We start from the raw sequence: 23,002 nt of genomic DNA, 5'->3' as shown, positions 1-23,002 counted from the left end.
AACAATCCAACTCAGCCCAAATTTTTTGAAGGAGTTGTTTTAATTTATTCCAGAGAAAGCTGTCTGTGTGTAAAGCCACCGATCTGCTGATGAGTAATCGAAGAGCTTTTGTGTTTTAATATTTTGATGTTTAAGGGAAGCAGCGCGAAGCTGACAGAATAAATCCATGTATTTGCAAGCTGTTCTGCACTGACTGGGGTACAAAGAGCAAATGAATAAAAGTACAACAAAGAGCAAGTAACTAAAAGATATTTGCACAGCTCATCCTTAACTGAGCGGTGCTGGAGGAGTCTAGAGCCAAGGGATGATTCCTGGTCCAAGAGCTGGAGGCTGCCCTTTCCAGTAGACCCTGAACTACAGAATTTAGAGCTAAAACCCAAGGAGACGGGACTTCAAAGAGATCCTCCCCCCTCAATTTACATTTGGGGTTTAGGTTTGTAAATGAAGCCACGTAGGGATTTAGGAACGGTGTTAAGGAAATGGAAGCATAGGAAAGGTGCTGGGCATCTAGAATCAGGAAATTTCTATGGAAATGTTTGGCTGCTAACAGGATTTACGGGTATCTCCTTGCTCTAATGGATCTTTCTCTTCCACATAATTTCATTACATGTTGCCTGCCTTTCCTGAGTAGTCCCAGCATCCCTGAAACTTGTGGATTCAGCGGAGGAATGGGCTTTTGGCATCAAAGAGTTGCATTGTAACACCAGAGAGGATCAACAGCTCCACATTTAAAGGGTGGCAAACTGGGAACCGGCCGAGCTGGAGAGAGGAGCTGGTACAAGGCACCAATCTGGAGAAGGCAAAGGAAGTGAGAGGCCTTTAACTGCAGGGCAGGATTGCCCCAGCCCATATCTAATGAGCCACACGGTATTTACTGCCCGTGTTTGTGTATCACACGCGTTTATCAGCACACTCGCTTCACCCTCCTGTTTTTTCCATCTTTTATTTTTTTTTCTGTGGCTTGTATACGTTAGGCATTTGTACTGTTGTGCTGTTAAATAATTCAAGTATTAAAGTGCAGACCCCAAAGCCCTCTTGGCTTGGAGACATTCTCCAGCTGAGTCTAATGGGAAGGAGTTTTACCCTCTACTGAAGTTGTTTGGAAGTGAGGTGAACAGGAGCACGTCCACACGTGGGGAAAAGGATAACTTAGTGCATCCAGAGCCAGGAAAGGTTGGACTCGATGATCTCCGAGGTCTTTTCCAACCTAACTGATTCTGTGGAAGCACCACAGGTGTGCGAGCTGGCCTGGATGCCTCAGTTTTTTCACCCAGGCAATGTGAGCCCTTCCCCAGCCTTGGAGGCAGCCGAGCTCCCCCGCAGCCTCGGCAGGCAGAGGGCAGCAAAGGAGCCTTTTCACGTTTTTTCTTTTTTTTTTTTTTTTCTCTTCCCCGCCTCTTTTTTTTTTTTTTTTTTTTTTTTTTTTTTTTTTTTTTGTTCTCAGCCCGTTGCAGTCGGAGCTTTCCAGCCCGATTGTGCTAAAACGCTTCTGTACCAGCGTTTTGCATTTACCAGCCCGGCCTCCCCTCCCCCGCGCCGCCTCAGCCCGCTCCCAGCCCCCCGGATCCAGGGATCACCCCCATCCCAAGGAACTCGGGGAGAAAGGGGCTCTTTCGGGGGGGTCTCTTCCCTCTGGCCCCCCGGCCATGCAGGGCTCTTTCCCCCCACCCCACCCCTCACTTTTGGGGATAGAGGGGGGCTCCCAGCTTGTGAGGGAAAAAGGGGAGTCTGCCCTTCCACACCCCGGGTTGTAAGGAGAAAAGGGGAGTCTGCTCTTCCACACCCCAGGATGTCAGGGGAAAAGGGGAGTCTGCTCTTCCACACTCCAGGATGTGAGGGGAAAATGAGGTTCAGCACTTCCAGACCTCAGGTTGTGAGGGGAAAAGGGGAATCTGCTCTTCCAGACCCCGTGTTCTGAGGGGGAAAAGAGGAATCTGCCCTTTCACCCTCCGGATTGTGAAGTGGAAAGGGGTTCAGCCCCCACTCACCCTCCACCCCGCACGGCGGTTACGAGTGAGTTTATGCCTTACTTCTCCCTGCTCCATCTGCACAGGAAGAGGGGGTGGGGGTCGGTCTGAGGGGTGTCAGCGGGCTCGGGGGGTGTCCGGGCACAGGGAGGGGGCTGTGCCCTGCCCCCCTCTCCCCTCCACCCCCCATTCCCGGCCTGGGACTCTTTCGCTCCCGCCCCCCCTCGCTCCTAAGCGGGAGTTTCCAGGAAGCGCTGAGGAGAGCCGCAGGACCGCACAGCCTCTCGCTCAGCGCGCTCCTTCCGCCGAGGCCGTGGCAGGAACGCCAAGTAGTCCCAACCGCCTCCTCTCCCTCACTCGGCAAAAGGCTCCGTCCCGCGGTCCCTTAGCCGGGACATTGTTGTAGGAACAGGGCGGGAGAAGCGTTTCCCTTCCCGCATTCCCCCCGCGGCTTCGGGCGGGATAATCGGGATGAAGCGATGGGGGTGGGGGAGGTGAAAAAGCCCCAGCGCCGGCTGCAGCGGAGGGATCCGGAGGCGCGGAGGAGTGAGGAGGCGCGGGGAGCGGGGGGTGAGCGGGAAAACGCGGCGCGGAGCCGGGAACAGCGCCCCCCTCCCCCTGCGGCGGGGGCGGGAACAGCTGCTGGGGGGGGGGGGGGGGCCCCCGGGGGGGGGCGGGGGGGGGGGGACGGGACCCCCGCGCCAAAGTTTGGGGAAACTTTCCCCTGGTTTAGGGCCGGGGTCGCGCCTCAGCCCCGCGCTCCTGCTGCGGGCACGGAGCGCCCTCAGAGCGGCCGCGGCGCCGCCTGTGCCCCCCTTCCCTGTGTGAGCGCACCTGGGCTCTCCCTCCCTCGCTCGCTCCCTCCCCGCGGCCGCCGAGCCGCGCTCCCTGCGCCCCACAGATAAGGCCGGGGCTCGCCCCACCCCGCGGGGCACCCCGGGCTCGCCGTGCTGGATAAGCGGAGCCGCCACGTTGGAAGAAGTTTGCCCCGTGTCCCCCCCCTCCACACCTCGCCCGCGGGTGTTGTGACTTCGCACAGGACCCCACAAATCCCAGCACATGCTGCCGGTAGCCCCGCGGGGAGCTGCGAGCGCGGCCGTGCCCCCCCGGCCCTGTCCTTCTGCCGGTGACACTCGTGTCCTGCTGTTAACCCTGTGGAGAGGGGACAAAAGCTAAACTAGGATCCTGCGCTGCTTCCCCCCCCCCCGTCCCGCTGCCGGCTCCATGAGCTTCACATCCTCCTGCTAAGGCTGGAACGAACAAGAACAAGAGCTGCTGATGGTTGTAAGGCCTCGCTCGGTTCTCCCCACCCCCTCCGCCAGCACCATCCCCCACTGCAGCTCCCATGGACTCGTATCCCTCCCATTAACGCTGGAAGGGGAGGACAGGAGCTCTGATGGGTTTTTCTCAGGCTTTACTCTGTTTTCTCCCCCCACACACCGACCAGCACGAGCTCCACAGCCCTGCAGAAGTGCAGAGCTGGCTCTGCTACCATATCCATGAATGCCCCTTCCCTCTGAGCTCCAAGGAAAAAGGAAAAAAAAACACCCTGATTCCCCTCGTTTTGCTTATTCATTATAAGCGGTTGGCAGTGTGCTGTTAAAAACGTGCGATCTCTTGTTTCAGAAGCATCTGTGCTTTAAGAATAAGGTTTTGTGTTCTTGAATGTGGCTTTTCGTAATAATCTCTTGAAGTGCTCCATTTTTGTCCTTAAAGTTCTATTTTATTACCTCTTCTGGATCAGCGAAGGTCGGTTTAACCCTTTAGAGATGAAAATCAGCAGCCACTTTAGGAAAATGTTGCCCTTCTATTTGTTAATTCATGGTTACAATAATATTTTATGGAGGATTTTTTCCCCAGCCCAGTCCTTCTGCATGCTGAAGGAAGTGTGTGCTTCAGCACTGATTAAAGTCATGTATGAGTTAATGAGAAGCTTGCAGAGTATGTGAAGCAAGAGAAAATCTTTAACCAGCTCTGCTGTTCCTTCTACATACCACAAACTTGCACGCTGTAACCAGAAGGTGGATTGAATATGTGTGAAATGCTGCAGTAGGAGACTCATAAATCGCATCACAGGTGGATGCTCACTCAATTAATATCTTATCATTTCAAAATACCTTGAAGTTAGGTGGGTTTGTTGATTTTTCTTTTTTTTAAGTGTTTTGAGACTTCCCATTTCCACATACATAGAAATGGATGAAAGATGCTATAAGCTTACAAAGTATCATTTTGTGGATGGATTTTTAAATTTTGAACAGCCTGTGTTCCCCTGTTCTCACTGCTTCCCGGGTTAATGGATTGGCAACACAGGAGGGACTCTGAGGTGCTGGAGGAACCAGCAGTGGTGTCAACATTCCAGTTGTGGGACTTCTAATTTAAGAAATGTATTCTCATAAGGAGTAAGATCACGGCTGAATCCTGCTTGCATTTAGGTCCAAATACAAAATACGCTTTGGAAGGAGTCCCCAGGGAGCACTGAGAGTAATTAAGTAAAAATAAAACCTTTCACTTCAGCCCCCCCCCCCGCCCTTCCCCTTGTAACACAGACAAGTCAGTGCAATTCTGGTTTCATTCCACCATTTTCATTATGTGTCCTGATATTTCTTAATTTTGTATTGCAGCTGAAATACTCGGGTGACTTATAATTTCAGTGATTTGGGGGTATTTCTAGACCATACTTTTAAAGAAGTCATCTCGCTGTGTCCCAGAAGGAGCCATTGAGCAGCCGTTCTCATAAACAGCACTGAACTTCTTGCAGCCTTGCCTTTCCAAACACCTTTTTTTCCCCCTGTAATTTTCATCCTTAACTGTTGAATTTCCTTTTCTTTACATTAAGTAAATATTTATTAGTACCACTTGGATTTTTTTCATCTTTTTAGAAGAACAGAGCCTTGTCACTGAGACAATCCTTTCGTGTTGAGGAGGTGACATAAAAAAGGAGTGAAGGAGAGTTGTCTTGTGCTGGGAAATGCCATTTTTGGAAAACAATACTATAGGAAATGGAAATGAAAAATACATTTTGTGCTGGTGGGAACTTGTAATGAGGCTAAGAGAGGATTTGATGTCTCAGAAAAGCAATGATTACAAGGGGAAAAGCGGGACTTTATCATCCATTCGTAGAAGTTCTCCAGCTGAATATCCTTCTGGGGAGCTGAAATTTGGCTCAAGTCTGTTTATGAACATCTGTTGAATGGAATTTTAAAAAGGCACAGATTATAATCTTAGTTTCTCCTCTCTGTTTAAAATGATAAAGCAAAATCAATGTATCTGCAAGTCCATTTTGGGGTTTGTTTTGTTAATAACGAGCTGCATGAATGTTCAGTAGTCTCTACTGCTGATTATTGGGCTCTCTATGTGTTCCCATACATTTTTCTCTAGCGTATAAAATACTGCCTCTACCCCTTTCTGTAGCTGTCTAATTCCATTTGAACACTCATAGAAAGCATTCAAGTTTTTGTCGGGGTTTTTTTTTTTGACAGGAGGCTCTTGGATGTTGGCATCTGTGACATTTTTCGCACCGGGAGCACAGCGCTGTGTTTGAAGGGAGATGCTGAGAGCTGTTGGGTATTCCCAGAACTGCAGCCGTTTGCTTCGATTCACATCCTGCCCACCTGTCCTCTGCCAGGGCTGTAAATGCAACCACTTTGTGTCCCCTGGCTCAGGATAGCCCCACTTCAGCTTCTATTTCTGCAGCATTTGTGACCTCCTCTTATTCAGGGAGGACTTCACTGTAATTTTCCCTCCTATTATTTTGCCTCTTTTCACAGCCTGATGTTTTTTTGCTGTTGTTTTCTATTCCAAGCGAGGATGCTGTGAGTGCTTCAGCTCAAAATTTAGGTCATCTCCAATGGAAGAACGGAGACCTAAAAAGTAAAAATAAGATTTCAATGTGCCTTTAAAAGTGACAACTCTTTGGGAAAAAATGTACGAGCTCACCTGTATTTTGTGGCAGGACAGGAATGGAGGGAGCCTTTCCCAGTTCCAGAATGAAAGCTGAGTCTCTCTTTGTGAGTGTGATTTCTTTTCCATGTGCTTTCCTGGTCTTTCATTTTCACACCTGATTTGAGCTTTAATCACTCTAATTATTCATAGACTTGCCCTGGAAAAAGAAGAGAGTGACCTCTTCCCATCTGGAGTAGATGGATTCACCACCAACAATTGTAAATGGATGACTTAATAATGGGGTTTGCACTCAAAATTTTTAATTCTGTGATTTCATTGCGTTTCAGGAGTTCTGCATGTGGTCTTTTCTGAACTGATAAATTGGAGTTGTACCACAGAGATTTATTTCTTGCAGTTTATCTCTTAGCATTGGGCTCCTGTCTACAAAGAGCTGATGATCCCTTGAGCTGCTGAAGTGCCAAAGCACCTTGCCCAGGACCAGGCCTGTGAGTTGGTTTTTTTTTTTGTCTGTAATTATATCCAATGTCTTCCATGACAAGGAACCTCAAGACAGTTTATGAAATCGACAGCCACAAAAGCACTGCCCATTGGGGGTTATGTGATTACAATTTAGTGGTCCCTCAGCCTGAGGGTGCCTGAGGGGACAGAGCCAACTGCTCCTCAGTTCCTGTGAGTGGCTGGAATTAGCCACTGGAATTGATAGATATCTGTTGCTCTTGCTTTCCTGTTAAAGGTGGCTTAATTTAAATTATGAAGGAACTTTTGAATCCATTTTGTTTGGTTTCTGCTCTTCCTAGCAGCTCTCTGCAGTTTTATATGTATTAAAAGTGCTAAGCTTCCTCTGGCCTAGATGTACAATAAATACCTTAGTCAATGCAGTTAAGTCCAGTTTCCTCTATTCACTCAGAAGAGATTTGTTCCTTATCTGAATTGTTCCTCCATTCAGAAGGAGAGAAGCCTTGCGCAGCCAGAGCTCACTTCATAAATCACCCAGACAAATGGAGCTTGGGGCAGAAGAAGATACAAAATGGGAGAACAGTTGTGATTTAGGCTCCATGAGGTTTTTGGATTTCTGCTATGGGAATGTGCTTACCAACTATTTGAAATACAAATGTTTAGAATAGTCACCATTTTCCAGTTATTCCTTCAACTGGACTTGCAGTTATCAGCTGGGCCCTGCACCTCAAGGGTGCCTCCCTTCACCCTTAAACATCCTCTGGTATTTGGTGGCTTCTTTTTAACAGTATTGGTCTGGAATTGATAACTTTTTTTATCAGAAGGTTAGAAAGAGCTCCTTGGTCTTCACCCAGGCTCTGCTCTGATCCACAGATACGGCACAATCCACTCACTAATTTCTTTGGCTCTGTCATGGCAGAGGTGGCTCCCAGCCAGGAATCAGTGCCATCACAGCAGCTCGGAGGACCTGGAGTGCAGGTTCTGGACCAAACGATGGTAACATCTCCCAATCCCAGAGTCACCCTGTTTCTGCTGCTCCCAACTCTTCTGATGACACCAAGCTTCTCTTTGCTTAGTCTTCTGCCTAACTTAAACAATTCATCTCATTTGTGTTCAATACAAGGTTATTTTCTACTATTAGCTCCTTTATAATGTCTTCATTGCTTACAGTTCTGAAAGTTGGTATCTTTTCAATTCCAAGAGTGTTTGATAAATACATTTGTTGGCACCTGTCCTTGTTTCCCTCCACTCCTCCCATATTCATTCTAAGGACCCTTCACAACAATCTCACCTCCCTGAGTTATGAGTGGTCGCTCCCTCTACCAGATTAGAGCTTCCTGTTGGTGTTGTGTCATTTCTGAGCAAGGAAAGGCTGATACCTTTGAGCTCAGTGGTTGCTTCTTCTCCTCAGCTCTCCCAGGGGTCTTGCAGGCGCTTTCAGTTCTGCCTCACATCTTTGATTTGGTGAGGTTCCCTGCTATTTACATTTCTTCACATATATCCTCTTCATACCATCTGCTACCTTATGTTTTGCTCGTCTCTGAAATGTAGTGACCATATTTCACGCAACGTTGTTCTACATGATTTTCTTAAAATTTAATTAAAAGGTTCTGAAAGAACAAAGCAAATTAGAATCCACCCATTTTGTGCAGACACTTTAAGTGAATGGGAAACAACTCAATAAAGACCTTCAAATGCCTTGAATGAATTTGTGACTGAAATTCTGTGCACTGTTTATCCAAAGGGTCTATTATTAAATTAATTAGGAGAGTTTTATTTCTGACAAAAGTTAAGGCTGTTATTAAAGAACAGCATCTTCTCTAGAAACTCTCTTTGGAATTCAGCAGTTCTCCTGAGTACTGTTTACTCTGGAGTGAGTGTGTGGCTGTGCCCTGTTAGATAAAAGCTGCAGCACTAAAACTGTTTTACTGAACTTAGCTCCTGACCTGCCTTCTGAGGCCACAGCTACAAAGGGATGATACATCAATCTAGTTTGTTTGATCTAATTACAGCTGTTTAACCATCCTGAGCACAAGTGCACTCACCCCACTTTGTTATGCTGATTTCAGGTATTTTCACTCTTAATCGGGTGCATGGTTCTTGGTTCTTTCTTGTATTAATTTACCTCTCAAGATATTCTGGGCAGTTATCCCACAGAGAGGTGTTCTGCTACTCCGCTGTATGTTATTTTTCACAATGTGTTGACAGGGAATTCTCAGTAATTTAGGGATTCTGTGGGTCGACCTGACAAATGGCTACTCCTTTTCTCCTGACATCCATTGGTTTTTTGCCTGTGCAACTTCTTTTCTGAAAGGCTGCAAGGTTGCATGAAGAAGAAAGTGGTAAATCCATGAAAACATGCCTTAACATGGAGAAGCCCATTGCCACCTGTGGGAGGGTGGATTTCTGATTACTTCTAACTGAAAACTCTGGGGTTTGTGTCAAGAATATTGTCATGGGATCTGCTTTTAATGTATATATATGATCTTTTGTGCTTGGCTCAAGAAATTACCTGGAGTTTCCCCCATACACAGTCTGTGAATCAAACAAGGGTTATGGAGCTTCAAAGAATAAACATGGTCTGTCTCCTCTTCTGCTTCCCGTGCCCGTGAACTTTGGATTGCTGACCTGTCCTCTAACAAAATGGACTACTGGTATCTTATGCCCTCTATTCTACCATGAGCTCTTTCCTTTTTATTTTCCCTCTTTTTTTTTTTTTTTTTCTTTTCTAATTGATTAAGCAAATCCAGCATTTCAGTTTGTTCTTGAGGGTTAGATTTCCTCAGCCTCCCAGCATTCTTGTTGCTCTCTCTGTGCTCTTCCAGTTGCTTTGCATCTGGTTTTATTTTCTTATGTGGAACCTGAAAGAGGACAGAATATTCCAGCTGAGATCACACTGAGTTCAGCAGGAGAATTGTCAGGGGTGTCCTACGTAAAGCAGCCTTATTAAATATTTCTGTGATGTATTGTCTTTACTGTGCTGACTCAAATTCAGTTTGTGATCCGTTACAACCACTGCTTGCCCAGATCCTCCCCTCCTCATCCATGCTCCTGTCTTGGTCCTTGGCTGCGAAAAAACTCCTCTGAAAATGCCATGCCTGGAAACAAGGGGATGACAAAGATCTGAGGAGGCTTTCCAAGTGCACTGTTCTCGTGAACTCCAAGTGTGTCAGCTTGCTGATGGAAGAGGAATTGTGAAATAATGTGTGTTCACAATATTGGATGGAAATGATAACATGTTTTGTCTTATTATCACTCTGAAAGTCTCAATGTCCTAGAAGTTCTGAGTTGGAATAGGAATGGTTGTTTGCAAATGGGAGAGAACATAGTTATAGTGCCTGAGTCTTAGATTATCATTTTCTTACTAAATGTTTCACTCTCCCAGTAACAAGGCAAGCAGAATAATTAGCTAATGCACCTTTAAAGAATTAATAGAGTTGCTAGAGGTGAGATGAGCCAAAAATTAAATCTGGCAGTCATTTGAAGAAAACAACAACAGATAAGTTCTGGGGCTCTCATTTGGTCCAAAACATTGATGACATGAAGATACAATTCATGGCTGTGAGGTGTCCTCTGGTGAGAACACTGAGAAAAAGAAAAAGGTAAAGAAAAAAAGGAGGAAAACACCCAAACTGAAGATGCTTTTTGGCTCCATGCTTGTGTGTGTCATTGTTTATAGGAAGAGGTGGCAGACCCAAGGAAGCTCGCAGCAGTGGGATGGAAAAATCTCCAGTGGGCAGGCGAGTAAGACAGAAGATCCCCAGAAGGGCAGCCCTGGTTTGCTGCTATTTTGCTAAAGCAGATATGTTTTGTTTGGAGCGGGGAAGAGATGTGAGATGAAAGAAATGGGTGATACATGTTCCTGGTGGTTCCTTGTGATGGAAACAGAACGACTTTAGGACCAACAGACCTATGATGTGGTCTTCTGGGGGGTGCAGTCCTCTGGGATTTTGGAAAGCTGCTCCCTTGGAAATCTCTCTCTTTGAAGAGTTCCCTGCAGAGCAGAGGAGCCCTCCCTGCTGAGGGGACAGTGACAGTGACAGTGTGTGCAGGCTCGGCCACACAAGGATCAGTGCTGAGTCCTCCAAGCACTGGCTGACACAGGGAATGTGCTGAGCTGGTGTGTGCTCCAGGCCCACATTAATTCACTCTCTGTTCCATGGTTCTTCACGCTCCTGTGACCCGGATGAATTTACCAGGGAGCTGAGCAGGGTGTTCAGTTTTCCTGTCTGCCGTTCTTACACTTTTGCCCACCCAAATCCAGTTCTTTGCACCGTGATGCAAGCTCTAATTATAAATCGAGTCATACAACCTGCCTTCTCAAACTCTTGTCTCATTCAGAGTTTTCTTTTATCCTTGTTATTTGATGTTTGCTTCCATATTTTATTTATTGCATATAATTCAAGTGCTGCAGTAAATACAGAATTACTAGTTGTAATGGATTTTTTGTTACACTTATCACTACGGTGTCTGAATACTTTTTAACCACCATAAATGTATCTTCACAATATTACAGAGATGTTCTTCTCATTTCACAGATTAAAAGTGGGGAAAATAATGACAAAACTGTCAAAGTTGTCCACTGGGTCTGTGTTCCCCAGAGGAAAGAAGGATTCTAGTTTTAATAATGATAATAATAATTTTCTAATAAAAATAGTATTTATAATAATAATAATAATCCTATTCTAGCAACCATTTAAATTGTACTCAGGCCTTTAGATATGTATTTGTTGCCAGCATAACCCTCGAGTTCAAATACTGTCTTCAAGCCACAGTCTGTGTATACAAACTCACCCTATCACCCCTCTCTTTGTTGGAATTTGCTGAAAGGAAGCTTCACTCTTCTCTCCTGACAGATTCCTTGCTCTTGTAACCAGCTCAGGGAGCTTTTTCTATGATTATTCCAGTTTTCACATGTCATTCTTGAATAGAAACGGTATCCAAAATTCTGTAAGAGAGCCGTTGCCATAACATCTGGATATGCCTTACCTGGTCTTCAGATGCCATTTGTCATCTTCATTTCTGTGACTAAATAACACTTGTGAGTCTTCATCCTTCCCTGCTAACTGTGGTGAATTCCCAGTTTACAAGAGTTTTGGCTGTCAGTCCCTGTGTGAACAGCCTTGTGATTTGCATTAATCTTATTACTGCATTCCACCAGCCCATTCCTCAGGATTCCTGTGCTGTTCCAGAACCTCATCCAGTTCTTCATTTAGGATATTCCAGTCTTCTGCACTGATGCCTTTGGATGTTGTCAGTAACTACCTGTATTAACACTCCTTTTCCAGTTCCTTGCACTTGTGTCACTTGAAACCCATCAATGGCACCCGTTCTGAGACCAAAGCTGCAGGAGCTTTCAAAGCACTCGCTCTCTAGCCCAAAACTTCCCATTTCAGCACAATCCAGCACTGGATTTTTAGTCATATTTTACCCACAAACTTCTCTTGCACTGACCTTCGTATTTTCCAATTTAACTGGTATTTTTACATGATGCACCAGACCAAACACTTCACTGATTTTGGGATGGGTGAGATCTACTGTGTCTTCTTTTACTCAGAAAAATTTGCTGCCTTGTCAAAGAAAGACGTCAGCTTTGTCTGGCATGATTGCAACTTTTGTTGCATTTCATCTCTTTACTTTCCTCTACTTTTTTTCCCCCTCCTGAGAAAAAATAATTTAAGTTTTGCATCTCACTGAGGTCGGGCTAATTAGTCTTTCATTGTCTGGACATTACTTTCACAGTCTTTGGCTTGATTTTGAGGTGGGTTTTTCCCTTTCTCCCCATAATTGGATGTGAAATTTAGATTATTTTTGTACCTCTAGAAGTGGTGGAAATAAATTTACTCATTTGCATCACAGCTCAGCTGTAGTGCTTCATGTTTTGGTTGGATTTTGTTTGTTGGTGGCTGTTTTGATTTGGTATTTTTTTTTTTTATTTTTAAAGAAACTTGCTGCATTGTGGCTATTAAACTGGGAAAAGTAATGAATTTTGAAGTATTTGCAAAGTTCTTTAAATCATAATGATAATGAGAAGTTTCTTGAGCAATGACAGCTGAATCCTGGGCTCCGTTATCCTGTGGGATGTTGATAAGTGCCAGGGGCTCGTTGCAGCCCGTGGCTCATCACTGCCCTGCAGAAGTTCTGCTCCTCGTGCTGCCTCAGCATTATTTACTGCTCTCAGCCCTGTGTTTAAACAGAAAATGAAGCGTGTTGGGCACTCTGCACACATGTATGAGGCAGTCCTGAACAAAATACACTCTAAAAATAGACAGGGTAAGTGAAACAATAGGAAGACAGTGATTTTAGAGGGTCAGGATTGTGTGGGGAGGGCTGCAGTGCCCTCAGCGAACCCAGGGCACAGGAAAACCCGAGGTCAGTAACTATGTTTCCTGAAGCTGGGAAAAGTAATATTTTTAAATGCTTTGTTTCATAATACAGTTAATTGCACGTTTCTCTGACAGCTCTAATGACTGTGACTCTTTCTGATCACGTTTCACTCAGGATCTAATTCTAAAGATCGGGATGCAAGCAACAACCGTTATATGTTTGGATTTGGAGTGGGGGTTTTTGTTGTTTTGCCAGATATACTCAATATTTTTATACATAATTGAAAAATATGTCTTTTTTACGATTCTTCAGTATGTCTGGAGCTCTGTTTTACAGAAGCAGCTCTGGCCGATGCCTTTGTTTTAGTGAACATGTGTGTGATATCCCAGCCTCTACCAGCAGTGCTGTTGCTGAGGTGTGATCACGGGCCTCTCTCAAGACAGAGATAACTGATAGATAAAAATGACCTCATTTCACAGTCCCACAGCTGAACTCTAAAAGTTCCAGCAAAGCTGATCAGAATGTGTTTGAATTTTTGTTTCTGAGTAAATGTCACCGAGGTCCCTACTTGTGACATTCAGAAGGTGACTTTTAGGCCATTTGAGCTCAACTGGGTGGAGGCCTGGAGCAGAAAATCAGTCCCATCCCCACACACGGACCCTGTGTGTGTAGGAAGCCCCAACACTCCCTGGGGGGGCTCATTACAGAATTCAGATTGGGAAATACACATCTATGGGAGACTGATGAAAGGTAGATAAGGACAATTTCTGTTCGACCCTTTCTTGGCCAGTGTTTGCAAGCTGCTCAACACCTTGTTTTTGTGGAATATTGAGATTGTTTTGGATTATTCATTTTTTCACCAGTTATTTGTGCCTGCCTTTGTACAGCTGGAGTGAAGGGACGTTACTAAGTGTTCTCCCCATAGCATGAATATTTAATAGTTTGTGTGTTCCTTCTCTGTGTCGTGTGTGTGCCTATATAATACCAACAAAATCTCTTAAAGTCAGTTTTTGCAGGAGATTTTCAAAGCACATCATGTAACTGAGTCACAGTGCTGAGTAAACCACGCTATTGTAGAATTTCACCTAAAATCTGAATTTGCCAAATGGTGGTATTTTGCAAATAAGCACAGATTCTGCTAACTTCCCCTGGAGATTTTATTCCAGTCTGATCCAATTTCCCAGTGTGGACAAACTGGTGTGTCTTAGAAAAAAAGAGAACATGTTTAGCCTATTGAAAAGAGGATTTTCTTTGTTTCTCAGATGTGCAGATACTCATGTTCTGGAGCTCAGAGCTGCTCTGAGTGTGCTGGGCGGATCCTGCGAAGTGCTGAGTGCATGGCTAACTTTAAGGGAGTAGATCCTTAGAATCACCAGGGCTGCTGATGTTTAAAATTACGAAGAGACTTAAGTACTCTGATGGCCCCCGGCCAGTGGCTTTCACATCTCCTAGCACTGAGCCCTAAGGAGACGCAGTGATCAGCTGCAGCTCAATTTCCTTCTCCCGTTTTAAATATAAGGTTTAAAGCCCAAATTCTGGCAGCTGTTTAATTAAAGATACTCGTTTTAACTGTGAGGAATGTGATATGCAGCGGCGCTACGCCTGCTTCCTTTCTTTCTTCCTCTCCTGGCATCCCAGCTCACTCCTCTACAGCGTTTAGTGCAGGGCTTGCAGTTTTCACTGCTGCTCCGTTCCTGCTTTATCCTCTTCCATCTTTTCCATCTGCTTTATTCTGTTTGGAAAATGGCAATGTAGAATGTGTTTGGTGTAACCTTAATCCTGACCAGCATCTGGGCTCCGTTTGAAAAAAAAAAAAGCATCTACTGCAAGCAAGGTTTCTGTATATGTTTCCCCACTTCACTAAAACAAAGTTGGGGGGCGGGGGGGCATAACCAAAACTAACCATTGCAAAATTATATTTATTTTAATTGACCTGTTAATTAATACGTGGGGTTTAATGTGCTTTCCTGCCTACACGAACAAACCGTGGGGTTTGTGCTCTCACCTCTGTGCCGGTGGGGGTCGAGTCAGAGGTAAACCGGATTTGGACCATTTTGGGAAAGGAGAGAAAGGGGGGAGGGGGGCGGTTATTTACATCTGATTTTAACAGCCTAGCTGCTCCTTACTCCCAATATGTAAAAGTTAACGCCACTATAAAACATGGGATGCGCTGAAATTCCTGCCTGATGCTTCCTGACGTTTCCCTGTTAAACTTTCCCAGGCCCGCAAAGGTCCCGGTGCGGGGCGGCTCCCTGGGACACGCCGGGGAGGGGCAGGACGGGCCCCGGGCAGGACGGGGACCGCCGGTGCCCCCCGCTGACCCCCGACCCCCGGCCCGGGCAGGGCAGGGCCGAGCCGCCCGTCAGGTCGGTGGGGCTGGGGCCGCTCCCGGGGGCTCCTCCGGGCCGGCCCTGGGGCTCGGGCAGCGCTGCCCGCGGAACTGCGGCGGGGCCGGGGGGCACCGGCACCGGGCACGGCTCGGGGACCGCGTCCCCCGCGGAGCTCAGGGCGCTGCCAACACGGAGCCAGCTCCGATGCGGGGGTGGCACCGCTCCCACCAGGCCAGGACGGCGCTTCCCGGCCCCGCTGCGCTTCCCGGGGGGCCCGGCCCCGAGCCCCGAGCCCCCTTTTCCATTCCTGCTGCTGTTGGATTTTCCCGAGCCGCATCAGCCCCGCGCTCCCAGCCCGGGGCTCTTGAACTTCAGTCCCCGGCAGCCACAGAGGTCGCTTCTGAGCTCCACGCGAAGCCCTTTTTTTTCATTATTTATTTATTTATTTATTTATTTTCCCCCAACTCAGGCTCTCCCTCCCTCACGGCCGGAGTGGAAAAGCACGTTTAAATCCCGAACTCGGCTTTCCCACGTGGTGTCTCGCTGAGCTGCTGTCACAGCCACGCCGCGCTCTCACAGGACACCAGAGCTTCTCCCCTGCCCTGCCAGGAAGGTACAAGGTGATGAACATTTTTAATCAAACCGTATTTTCGGGACACCTCACTAAAGTCCAAACTTGTGCTGAAAAATTCGCTCTCCTCGTGATCAGGCTCTTGTGTTTTGATTCCACCTGGACCGCGTGTACAAATAACGAGGGGATTAAAGTTCTGCTCCCCCTTCCTGGGTGCCCTCTAAAGGGATGGATGTTTGTCAGCGATTTGGGGGTTAATTCAAACAAGTTTATTTCACATTCTGGGTCTGCACACACGCAAAGAGCACGAGTGGTTTGGGGTGAAGGGTTAGCAGCGTGTACAGGGGGACAAAACCAATTGTGGATATTAATATGGGATGTACTGGATGTGTGTCTAAGCATTAAATCGAGGGGGGGGGGGGACTGGGTTTTAGGTGACTTTTCACCCCATTCAGAGACCACGGTCACAATGCACCCTGTTTCAACACTCACTGGGGAGAAAGGGAGACAGAGGGGAGGCAGGGCAGTACCCCGAGTTGCATCTGGTCTTCAGACCTCGCTGTAATCTCTAAGGGAGGCTGTCCCCAACCTTTAATTATTCAGTTTAAACAGGCCTAGAGCACGCCACATCTTTAAGGCCTTTTCCCTGATGTCTCTAGGAGGCAGCCTTCATCGAGCGAGGAAAGCAAATCTTGGCAAAAAGAGCACCGAAGGATGTGAACCCCTTGGAAAATTCCACTTCCTGCCCAGCACTGCGTGTCCTTGGGTCTCTCACTCATTCCCATGCACTTAACGAGGGATTTCTGCCTCAGGCTACCACACCAACTTTCTAAATAAATGCCGCGCACACCCGAGCTCGGTGCTCTGCAGTTAATCTCAGCCCAGCACCAGCTCCCTCTCCTCTCTTCCTACTTCCCTCCATTTTATTTCTCCGCTGGTTTTTCTCTTCAGCAGACTCCAACTCTCTCTCCTGCTGAACTTGCCGGGAACAAAAGGCTCCGTTCCCGATCCAGCCCGCAGTTGCCGTGAGAAACTTCCTCGCCAGCGCTGTCTGTCGCTCCGCTCTCCCTCCCTCGCTCCCTCCCTGCCTCGGGAAAATGGCAGTGCAAGAGCTTGATGAAAAGGGGGAAAAAACCTTCTTTCTCAGCGCCTGCCTCTCCCGCAGCAACCCCCCTCCCCAGTCGTGACGCCTGAACTCAAACTTCTCTAGAAATACACTTTAGGAGGGTAGATATTCACGGGAGGGGACCAGTGGGGTATTTTTTACACCCCACTGAAAAGAGGCGCCGAGGTGGGGGAAAGGCTTTTTCCAGGCAGGAGAACCTGCTGCTGACCCCTCCCGCACGGCATCGCCGGGTCCCAAGGATTTTGAACACAATAAGTTTTCCTTCAGTGGGAAAATCCAGGCCCAGAGTTCAGATCTTTCTCTTTTTGCAGCTTTAAAAGCCTTTTTTTTCCCCCTTTTTTTTAACTCTTCACAGTGGGGTTCGCAGCAGAACGCGGTCTCTCTGCCAGCCCACCCAAGAGCTCCCAAATCTGGTGGGATTCAGGGAAAACAGACGGTTGGCTCCGGATCCAGTGCAGGGGTTTTTGCAAACTCCGGTCCGCGTTTTGATTTTCTTTTTTACCCTTTTTTTTTTTTTTTTAAGTAGATTTACTCTTCCTTCCCCGAGCGCACCGGAGTGCCGCTGTCCGAGGGCAGCCGGGGTGCACCCCCGGATATAGAATAAACGGGGGTTCGTCTTTCCCTGCACTTCATTATTGTTTTCCTCCCCTTCCCGATATCCCCCAATTTTCCCTGGAATTACTAAATTCCATCTCCAGCCTTATTTTCACTGCAGGGTGAGAGCTGCTCTTCTCGCTCAGGCCCGAATCCGCACACATGTGCCCCCAAAACTTGCGCTGTCCCACTTTTCCCCCCGCTCGGGTGGCTCGGGGGCGGGCCGGGGGCGTGGGGCGTGGGACACGCGTGGCACCAGCCCCGGCTGCCCCCGGCCCGCGGGGGTCGCGCAGGATGCGCGGGGGCTGCGCTCCCGCGTCCCTTCCCCTCCGCAAACTCCGCTTCGCTTTTTCCTCCTCCTCGCCAGTGCTGCTAAAATAATGCATTTCCTCGAGTCAGGCCGAGTCCACTTTCCTGCCTTAAAATGCACCCAAAGTTTCGCAGCTCGCTGTCAGATGTCACCAGCGGGCTCTCGCGGGGCGGCCGAGCCGGGGGCTCGCTCCCTGCCCGGGGGAAACCTGGCGTGGGAAGCAGCAAAACCCCTGGAAAATCCACGCCTGCCTTTGAGCTGCTGCATTCAGTGAAGGGACAGAGTTACCTTCGGCTGACACTCACAGCGCAGAGCCATTGTGTCTCCCCAGAAAGGGAGATTATACAATATTTTAGCATTATTTTGAAGTGGGTAAATGAGCGTTGTCTCACATGATGCCCAGCAAACAAATATTTCAAATAATATCAATCTTAGTGGTGATGGAGCCACGAGGAGAGCGCTTAACCCAGATACAACAGCAGCTAAAACACTGCAAGGAATAGGCTGGGCAAATATAAACATATTGACAGGAAATGTGATTTTCTTTAGCAAGAACCCTGTAAGAGAAGCTGAGGTACAGCCAATAACCCTCCTGACTCCATTCCATCTTTTGCAGGGCACCCCATGAGTTATAATAGATGGGTCTCTTGTTCTCGGGTCCGGCGTGCACATCTCAGCACTCTCGGTGCAATGGAAGAGCATCCTTCCCCACACAGCCACATCCATTCCTCCCCAGCTCCCTTCGCTCTGCCTTGGTTGCGCTTGTTCAGACTTTATCACGGGAGCTGCAGCCGATTCCGGCAGCCGGGATCCAGTCCGTGTTTGTAGCCAGGGAAAGGCTGGGATAATGATAACTTGTGTGTGTGCGAGCTGAGCCGAGGCAGCGCTGACTTTAGTCCGGTTTCCATGTCAACGATTCAGTCCATATTTGCCATCACACAGTTGGCAGAGCCCGATTTTTTTTTTTTCGTGGAGGGGGGAGACACTACTCCTGTTTCTAGTACTCTAATCTAGACCAGGTTTCCTAAATTGCCTTAGTGCTGGGTTAAATGGCACGGCCACCTTCATGAAGGAGACTTCCAGTCAGGAGGAGCCGGCGCGGTGGCGGTGGCCTGCAGTGCCATGTGAGCGCTGGTTTCCCAGCCTATCTGAGAGCCAGGAGCCGGGCCGGGCTGAGGGAAGCGTGCCCAGCACTCGGGGACATGGAGAAGGGAGCACGGCCGCCGCTGCCGAGCAGGGATGGCTCCGGCCGGGAAAAGTGTGGATGTGCCGCAGGGAAAAGTCGCTGCCGGTCCCGATGGATGGCCGCTACATCCCGGGACGGCGGGACTGGTGGGAGGATTTTCAGCTCTTAGGTGGCAATGTTGTTAAGAACTGTGCTGTCATCTGCTTCCCAGTCCTCATGGCTGGGAATTCACTGAATGCCTCAGTATTGAGTAAAGTGCCAGGGCCTCATTGATGAGGCGTATTCCAAAATCTGCTGCAGCTTTCACAAACATTTGGTAAAGTGAGTGTCTCCTCACTGTGTGGGTGGCTGGGGAATCCAGGCTGCTTTTCACATTACTATCAACACCGGGTTTCATAGTCTGACATAGCGCTCCTTGAAGGGGGTTCCAAAAGACGGACACAGGTAGAGAGATGTGAGCACGGGATCTTTGCCTGGATGCGCCCAAGCTGCTTCCCTGGCTCCTGAAGTGAAGTGGTTAAACTTTTGGTGATGCTCAGTGAGATGGTGGGGCTTTGCTCCCTGAAGTAGATGTAGCTTTGGAGTTGGGCAGGTGGGTGCTTGGGTTGGTTCTGGGATTAAATGGCAGAATTCTCTCCGGTTTGTGCTTTTTAAAGTTTAGTGCAAATGAAACACCCAAGGAACAGTGTTTTGGTGCTGTGGGGCACCATGGACATTAACAGAACCACTGGATTTCACTTTTGAGAGTCCAGCCTGATACTGGAGGAAAGTTTTCCCCCTCTTCGTCTTTGTCTTTCCAGAACCCAGGATTTCATCAAATAACTCTTCTGAAGAGATGATGTAGATCAATTTTTGTTCTAGCACATTCCACAATTTCCAAACACTTCTGAAGAAGAATATCTTGGTGTTTTTCCTTCCCTGTGGTCCACACACATACCTCACTAAAGCCACAGAGCCTCCCATGTGAGATTCTAGCATTGTACTGGGGCTCCAACCCTCGTGAAAGCCTTGAGCGCCATCACAATACCAGTATCATCATTTATTACCTATTTTTCCCTAATAGTTTATTTACAGCTGTGGAGAAGGACCGACCAGCCAATCTGCTGGATGGGATCTGCTCTGTGTTGCACCGTCAACTCTGCTTTGTTTGAAGCCTGAGGGGCAGTTTGTTGCTCTAGGAAACATTTAGAATTTTGCTATTTATCACCATATCCCGCCTTCCCTCCCACTTTCCAGCTTTGGAATAACCCCCTTTGTTCCACCACCTGCACTCTAGATGGTAAATATTTTATATTATAAGTTTTATAATAGGTGTGAGGGCTGAGTTGCTGTCAGTAGACACTGACACCTTCACTTGATCCCCAGCAGGCACACGGTGCTGGCAGGGACCCAGTCCCGCTGCCCAAGGCTTTGCCTCCTGCGCTGGACTCGCGTTTGCCCAGTGCCACCAGTTCCAGCGGGATTCCTTGTGGTGTGTCCCGCTGGCTCCTGGGCTGGGGCCGAGCCCTGTTTGTTGTCACTGCACAGGGGTTACTTCTGCCGCATTATCTGTTCTGCGGTGATGTTCTAAAATGGCAGTCTCAGACCTCAGAGTCTCTTTTGACTCCCCACCCACTGTTTTCTGATGTTTTCTCTTGTCTTAAAGTTGTATTTACTTCAACCTCACTTCTTCAAGTATTTCCATATTGCAGAGGAACACCAGTATGTGGGACCCAGGCCTAACCCATACCATGCCTGCAATTTTTACCAGACATCCATGTCCCAGTTTCTACAAACTAGGTGTTTATAACCCCAATAACTGATCTTTTTGTCCCTCCCACGGCCCACTGCAGCCCTGCACCATCTGAAGGAAAACAGGCAGGTTCAGACCCTGGCACAGGTCAGGCTGTGACCAGGACAGCGCTCCAGGTACATTGCTCTCCTCCCTCCTCCCGCTCTGCCAAGGCCTCCGGGATGGAGGAGGTGGGAATCTGGGTCTGAAAGGGTTGCAGAAGAGCATGGCCTAATTCCCAGTTCACCTCTTGACAGCCGGGGAGCTCCAGCACGGCGTTAGGCTCTGATTGCCAGCGCATCCTGTCCCATTGCCCAACGTGTTGTGTCTAGACGCGCTCAGGTGGTTTTGGATCTGGGAATTCCTGGTTCCGTGCCCACCGCCCTCGCCTTGGCAGGAGCGGGGAGCCGGACTTTCTTGGATTGTCCGCGCGTGCAGTCACAGCCCTGGCGCGCCGCCAACGCCTTTTCCAGAGGGACACGGCCAAGCGGAGAGGAAATGACAACCGCTAACAGTTCGCAGAGGGCTTAATTCTAAATGGAATTTCTAGGGACAAAGAAGAGGCGCTTCGGTAACCCACGGGCAGAAACCCCAGGGCCGGCGGCCGCCGAGCGGCCAGCACGCCCCCGGAGGGCTCCGGCCGCGGGACATCGCCCGCTGGCCCCGGGGATCGCCCCGGGCGGCTCCGGCCGCGGCGGGGGAGCGCTGCCCCCCGGCCCCCGGCTCCGCCGATCCGCCGCGGGTTTTGCGGGCGGCAGCTCCGCGCCGGCGGCGGCCGGGGCCGGCCCGCTCCTCCTTTGTGACGGGGGGGAGGCTCCGCTCCGGGCCGGGCTGCGCTCCGCTCCGGGTTTGGCAGGCGGCCGCGGCGCTGGGTAAAATGGCAGCGCTGAGCCTCGTGTCGGACTGAGCCCGCTCGGCCGAGCAGAGTCGGAGCTCGCCCAGCCCGGCCCCGCCGCCGCTCGGCCCCGCTCCGGGGACGGCGCCCGCCCGCCCGCCGTGTCCCCCCTCCCTCCCTCCCGCCTCTCCCGCACCGGGAGCCCCGTCCCGGGTCCCCCCCCACCCCCCCTTTCCTCCTCCTTCCCCCCCACTCCCTCCTCCTCCCCTTTCTCCGCCGGCTGCAACCGAGGAGGTACAGCGGGGCCAGGCCCCGGGAAGCCCAGCCCAGCGGAGCCCTCCCCGCCTCGCCGAGCAGGCCGGGGGGGAATGAGCCCCCGCTGCCCTGAAGAGCCGCCCGCCGCCGCCTGAGCGGGGAGAGCAGAGCAGCGAGGCCTCACGCCGGCCGGCCAGGCAGGGAGCAGCTCGGGGGGACCGGTCCGGGGGGGTGGCCGGGTGGGGAGGGGGGGGATCATGGCTGCTCAGGTCGCCCCCGCCGCCGCCAGCAGCCTGGGCGCCCCGGCTCCATCCGAGCTGAAGAAAGCGGAGGCGCAGCAGCGGGATTGTCCCCCGGAGGAGGCGGGGGGTGAGGCGGCGGCGGCGGAGCGCGGCGAGAAGCAGGCGGAGAGCGAGGGCCCGTCGGGGAAGGAGCTGCAGGACGGGGCCGAGAGCAACGGAGGGGGCGCAGGGGCCGAGTCCGACCTGAAGAGCTCGAACGGGAACCCGGGCCCCAGGCCCGCCGCCGCCGCCACCCTGAACAATAACCTCCCGGAGCCGCCCGGTGGCGGCGGCGGCGGCAGCGACGGGGTGGGGGCGCCGCAGCCGCCGCCGCCGCAGCAGCAGCAGCCGCCCCCTTCCCACCCGGCCGCCTTGCCCCCGCCAGCCTACGGCTTCGGGCAGCCCTACGGCCGGGGCGCCGCCGCTGCCTTCCACCAACATGGCGGACAACAAAGCCCTGGCATGGCAGCGCTGCAGAGCGGGGGCCTGGAGCAGAACTACCCGGGGCCGGCGGGAGCCCCCGCGGGGCCGCCCCCTCCGCAGAACTCGCACGGCGCCGGGGCCGAGCACGGCTTCCCCAACCACCAGTACAACTCCTACTACGCGGCCGGGCGCAGCGCCGGCTCCTACCCGCCTCCCCCCCAGGCCTACGCCCTGGGCTCCCCCCGGGGCTCCGCGCCGCCGGCCGCCAAGTCCCCCGCGGCCGCCGCCGCCGCCGCCTTCCAACAGCAGCAGCAGCGCTTCGGGGTCATGGGTCCCTCGGCCGCCGGCGGCGCGGGAGGAGGGGGCACCACCCCGCAGCCCACGGCCACCCCCACCCTGAACCAGCTCCTCACCTCCCCCAGCTCCGCCCGCGCCTACCAGGGGTACCCCGGGGGCGACTATAGCGCCGGGCCGCAGGACGGGGCGGCCGCCGCCAAGGGCGCCGCCGACATGGTCTCGCAGTACGGCGGGGGCAGCGGCCAGGGCTGGGCAGCGGCCGGCGGGGCCCCGCCGAGGAGCCACCACGCGCCCATGAGCCCCGGGAGCAGCGGCGGCGGGGGACAGAGCCTCGGCAGGAGCCGCAAGGTACCGGCCGGGCCGCGCGGGG

General features: G+C 50.6%; 1 protein-coding gene and 1 long non-coding RNA gene across 4 annotated transcripts in view; both read left to right on the top strand.

Annotated features, from left to right (window-relative positions):
- Nucleotides 1-2,636: 2,636 nt before the first annotated feature.
- LOC121658579 lies at nucleotides 2,637-16,022 on the top strand. 2 transcript variants are annotated; one of them, XR_006014007.1, is made up of 3 exons: nucleotides 2,650-14,487; nucleotides 15,453-15,603; nucleotides 15,693-16,022. It is a non-coding gene; the product is annotated as an uncharacterized LOC121658579 (long non-coding RNA). The 2 variants fall into 2 exon arrangements; XR_006014006.1 differs by lacking the exon at nucleotides 15,693-16,022 and having other exon boundaries at nucleotides 2,637-14,487; nucleotides 15,453-15,688.
- A 5,586-nt stretch (nucleotides 16,023-21,608) lies between these two features.
- Nucleotides 21,609-23,002, top strand: part of ARID1A (AT-rich interaction domain 1A) — a 55,158-nt gene continuing 53,764 nt past the window's right edge. The window contains exon 1 of one of the 2 annotated variants that reach the window (XM_042015624.1): nucleotides 21,609-22,975. In XM_042015624.1, the coding sequence (XP_041871558.1) occupies nucleotides 21,889-22,975 (1,087 nt within the window). In that variant the 5' untranslated portion in view covers nucleotides 21,609-21,888. The remainder of the gene's footprint in view (nucleotides 22,976-23,002) is intronic. The other variant, XM_042015623.1, reaches the window with a different exon arrangement.

This window comes from Corvus kubaryi, unplaced genomic scaffold (assembly GCF_017639235.1).
Source record: "Corvus kubaryi isolate FWS band 111438036 unplaced genomic scaffold, C.kubaryi_AGA036_p1.0 split3-37304, whole genome shotgun sequence".
NCBI lineage: Eukaryota > Metazoa > Chordata > Aves > Passeriformes > Corvidae > Corvus > Corvus kubaryi.
Note: the sequence above shows the minus strand (reverse complement) of the source record. Positions and strands in the feature narration are given on the sequence as shown.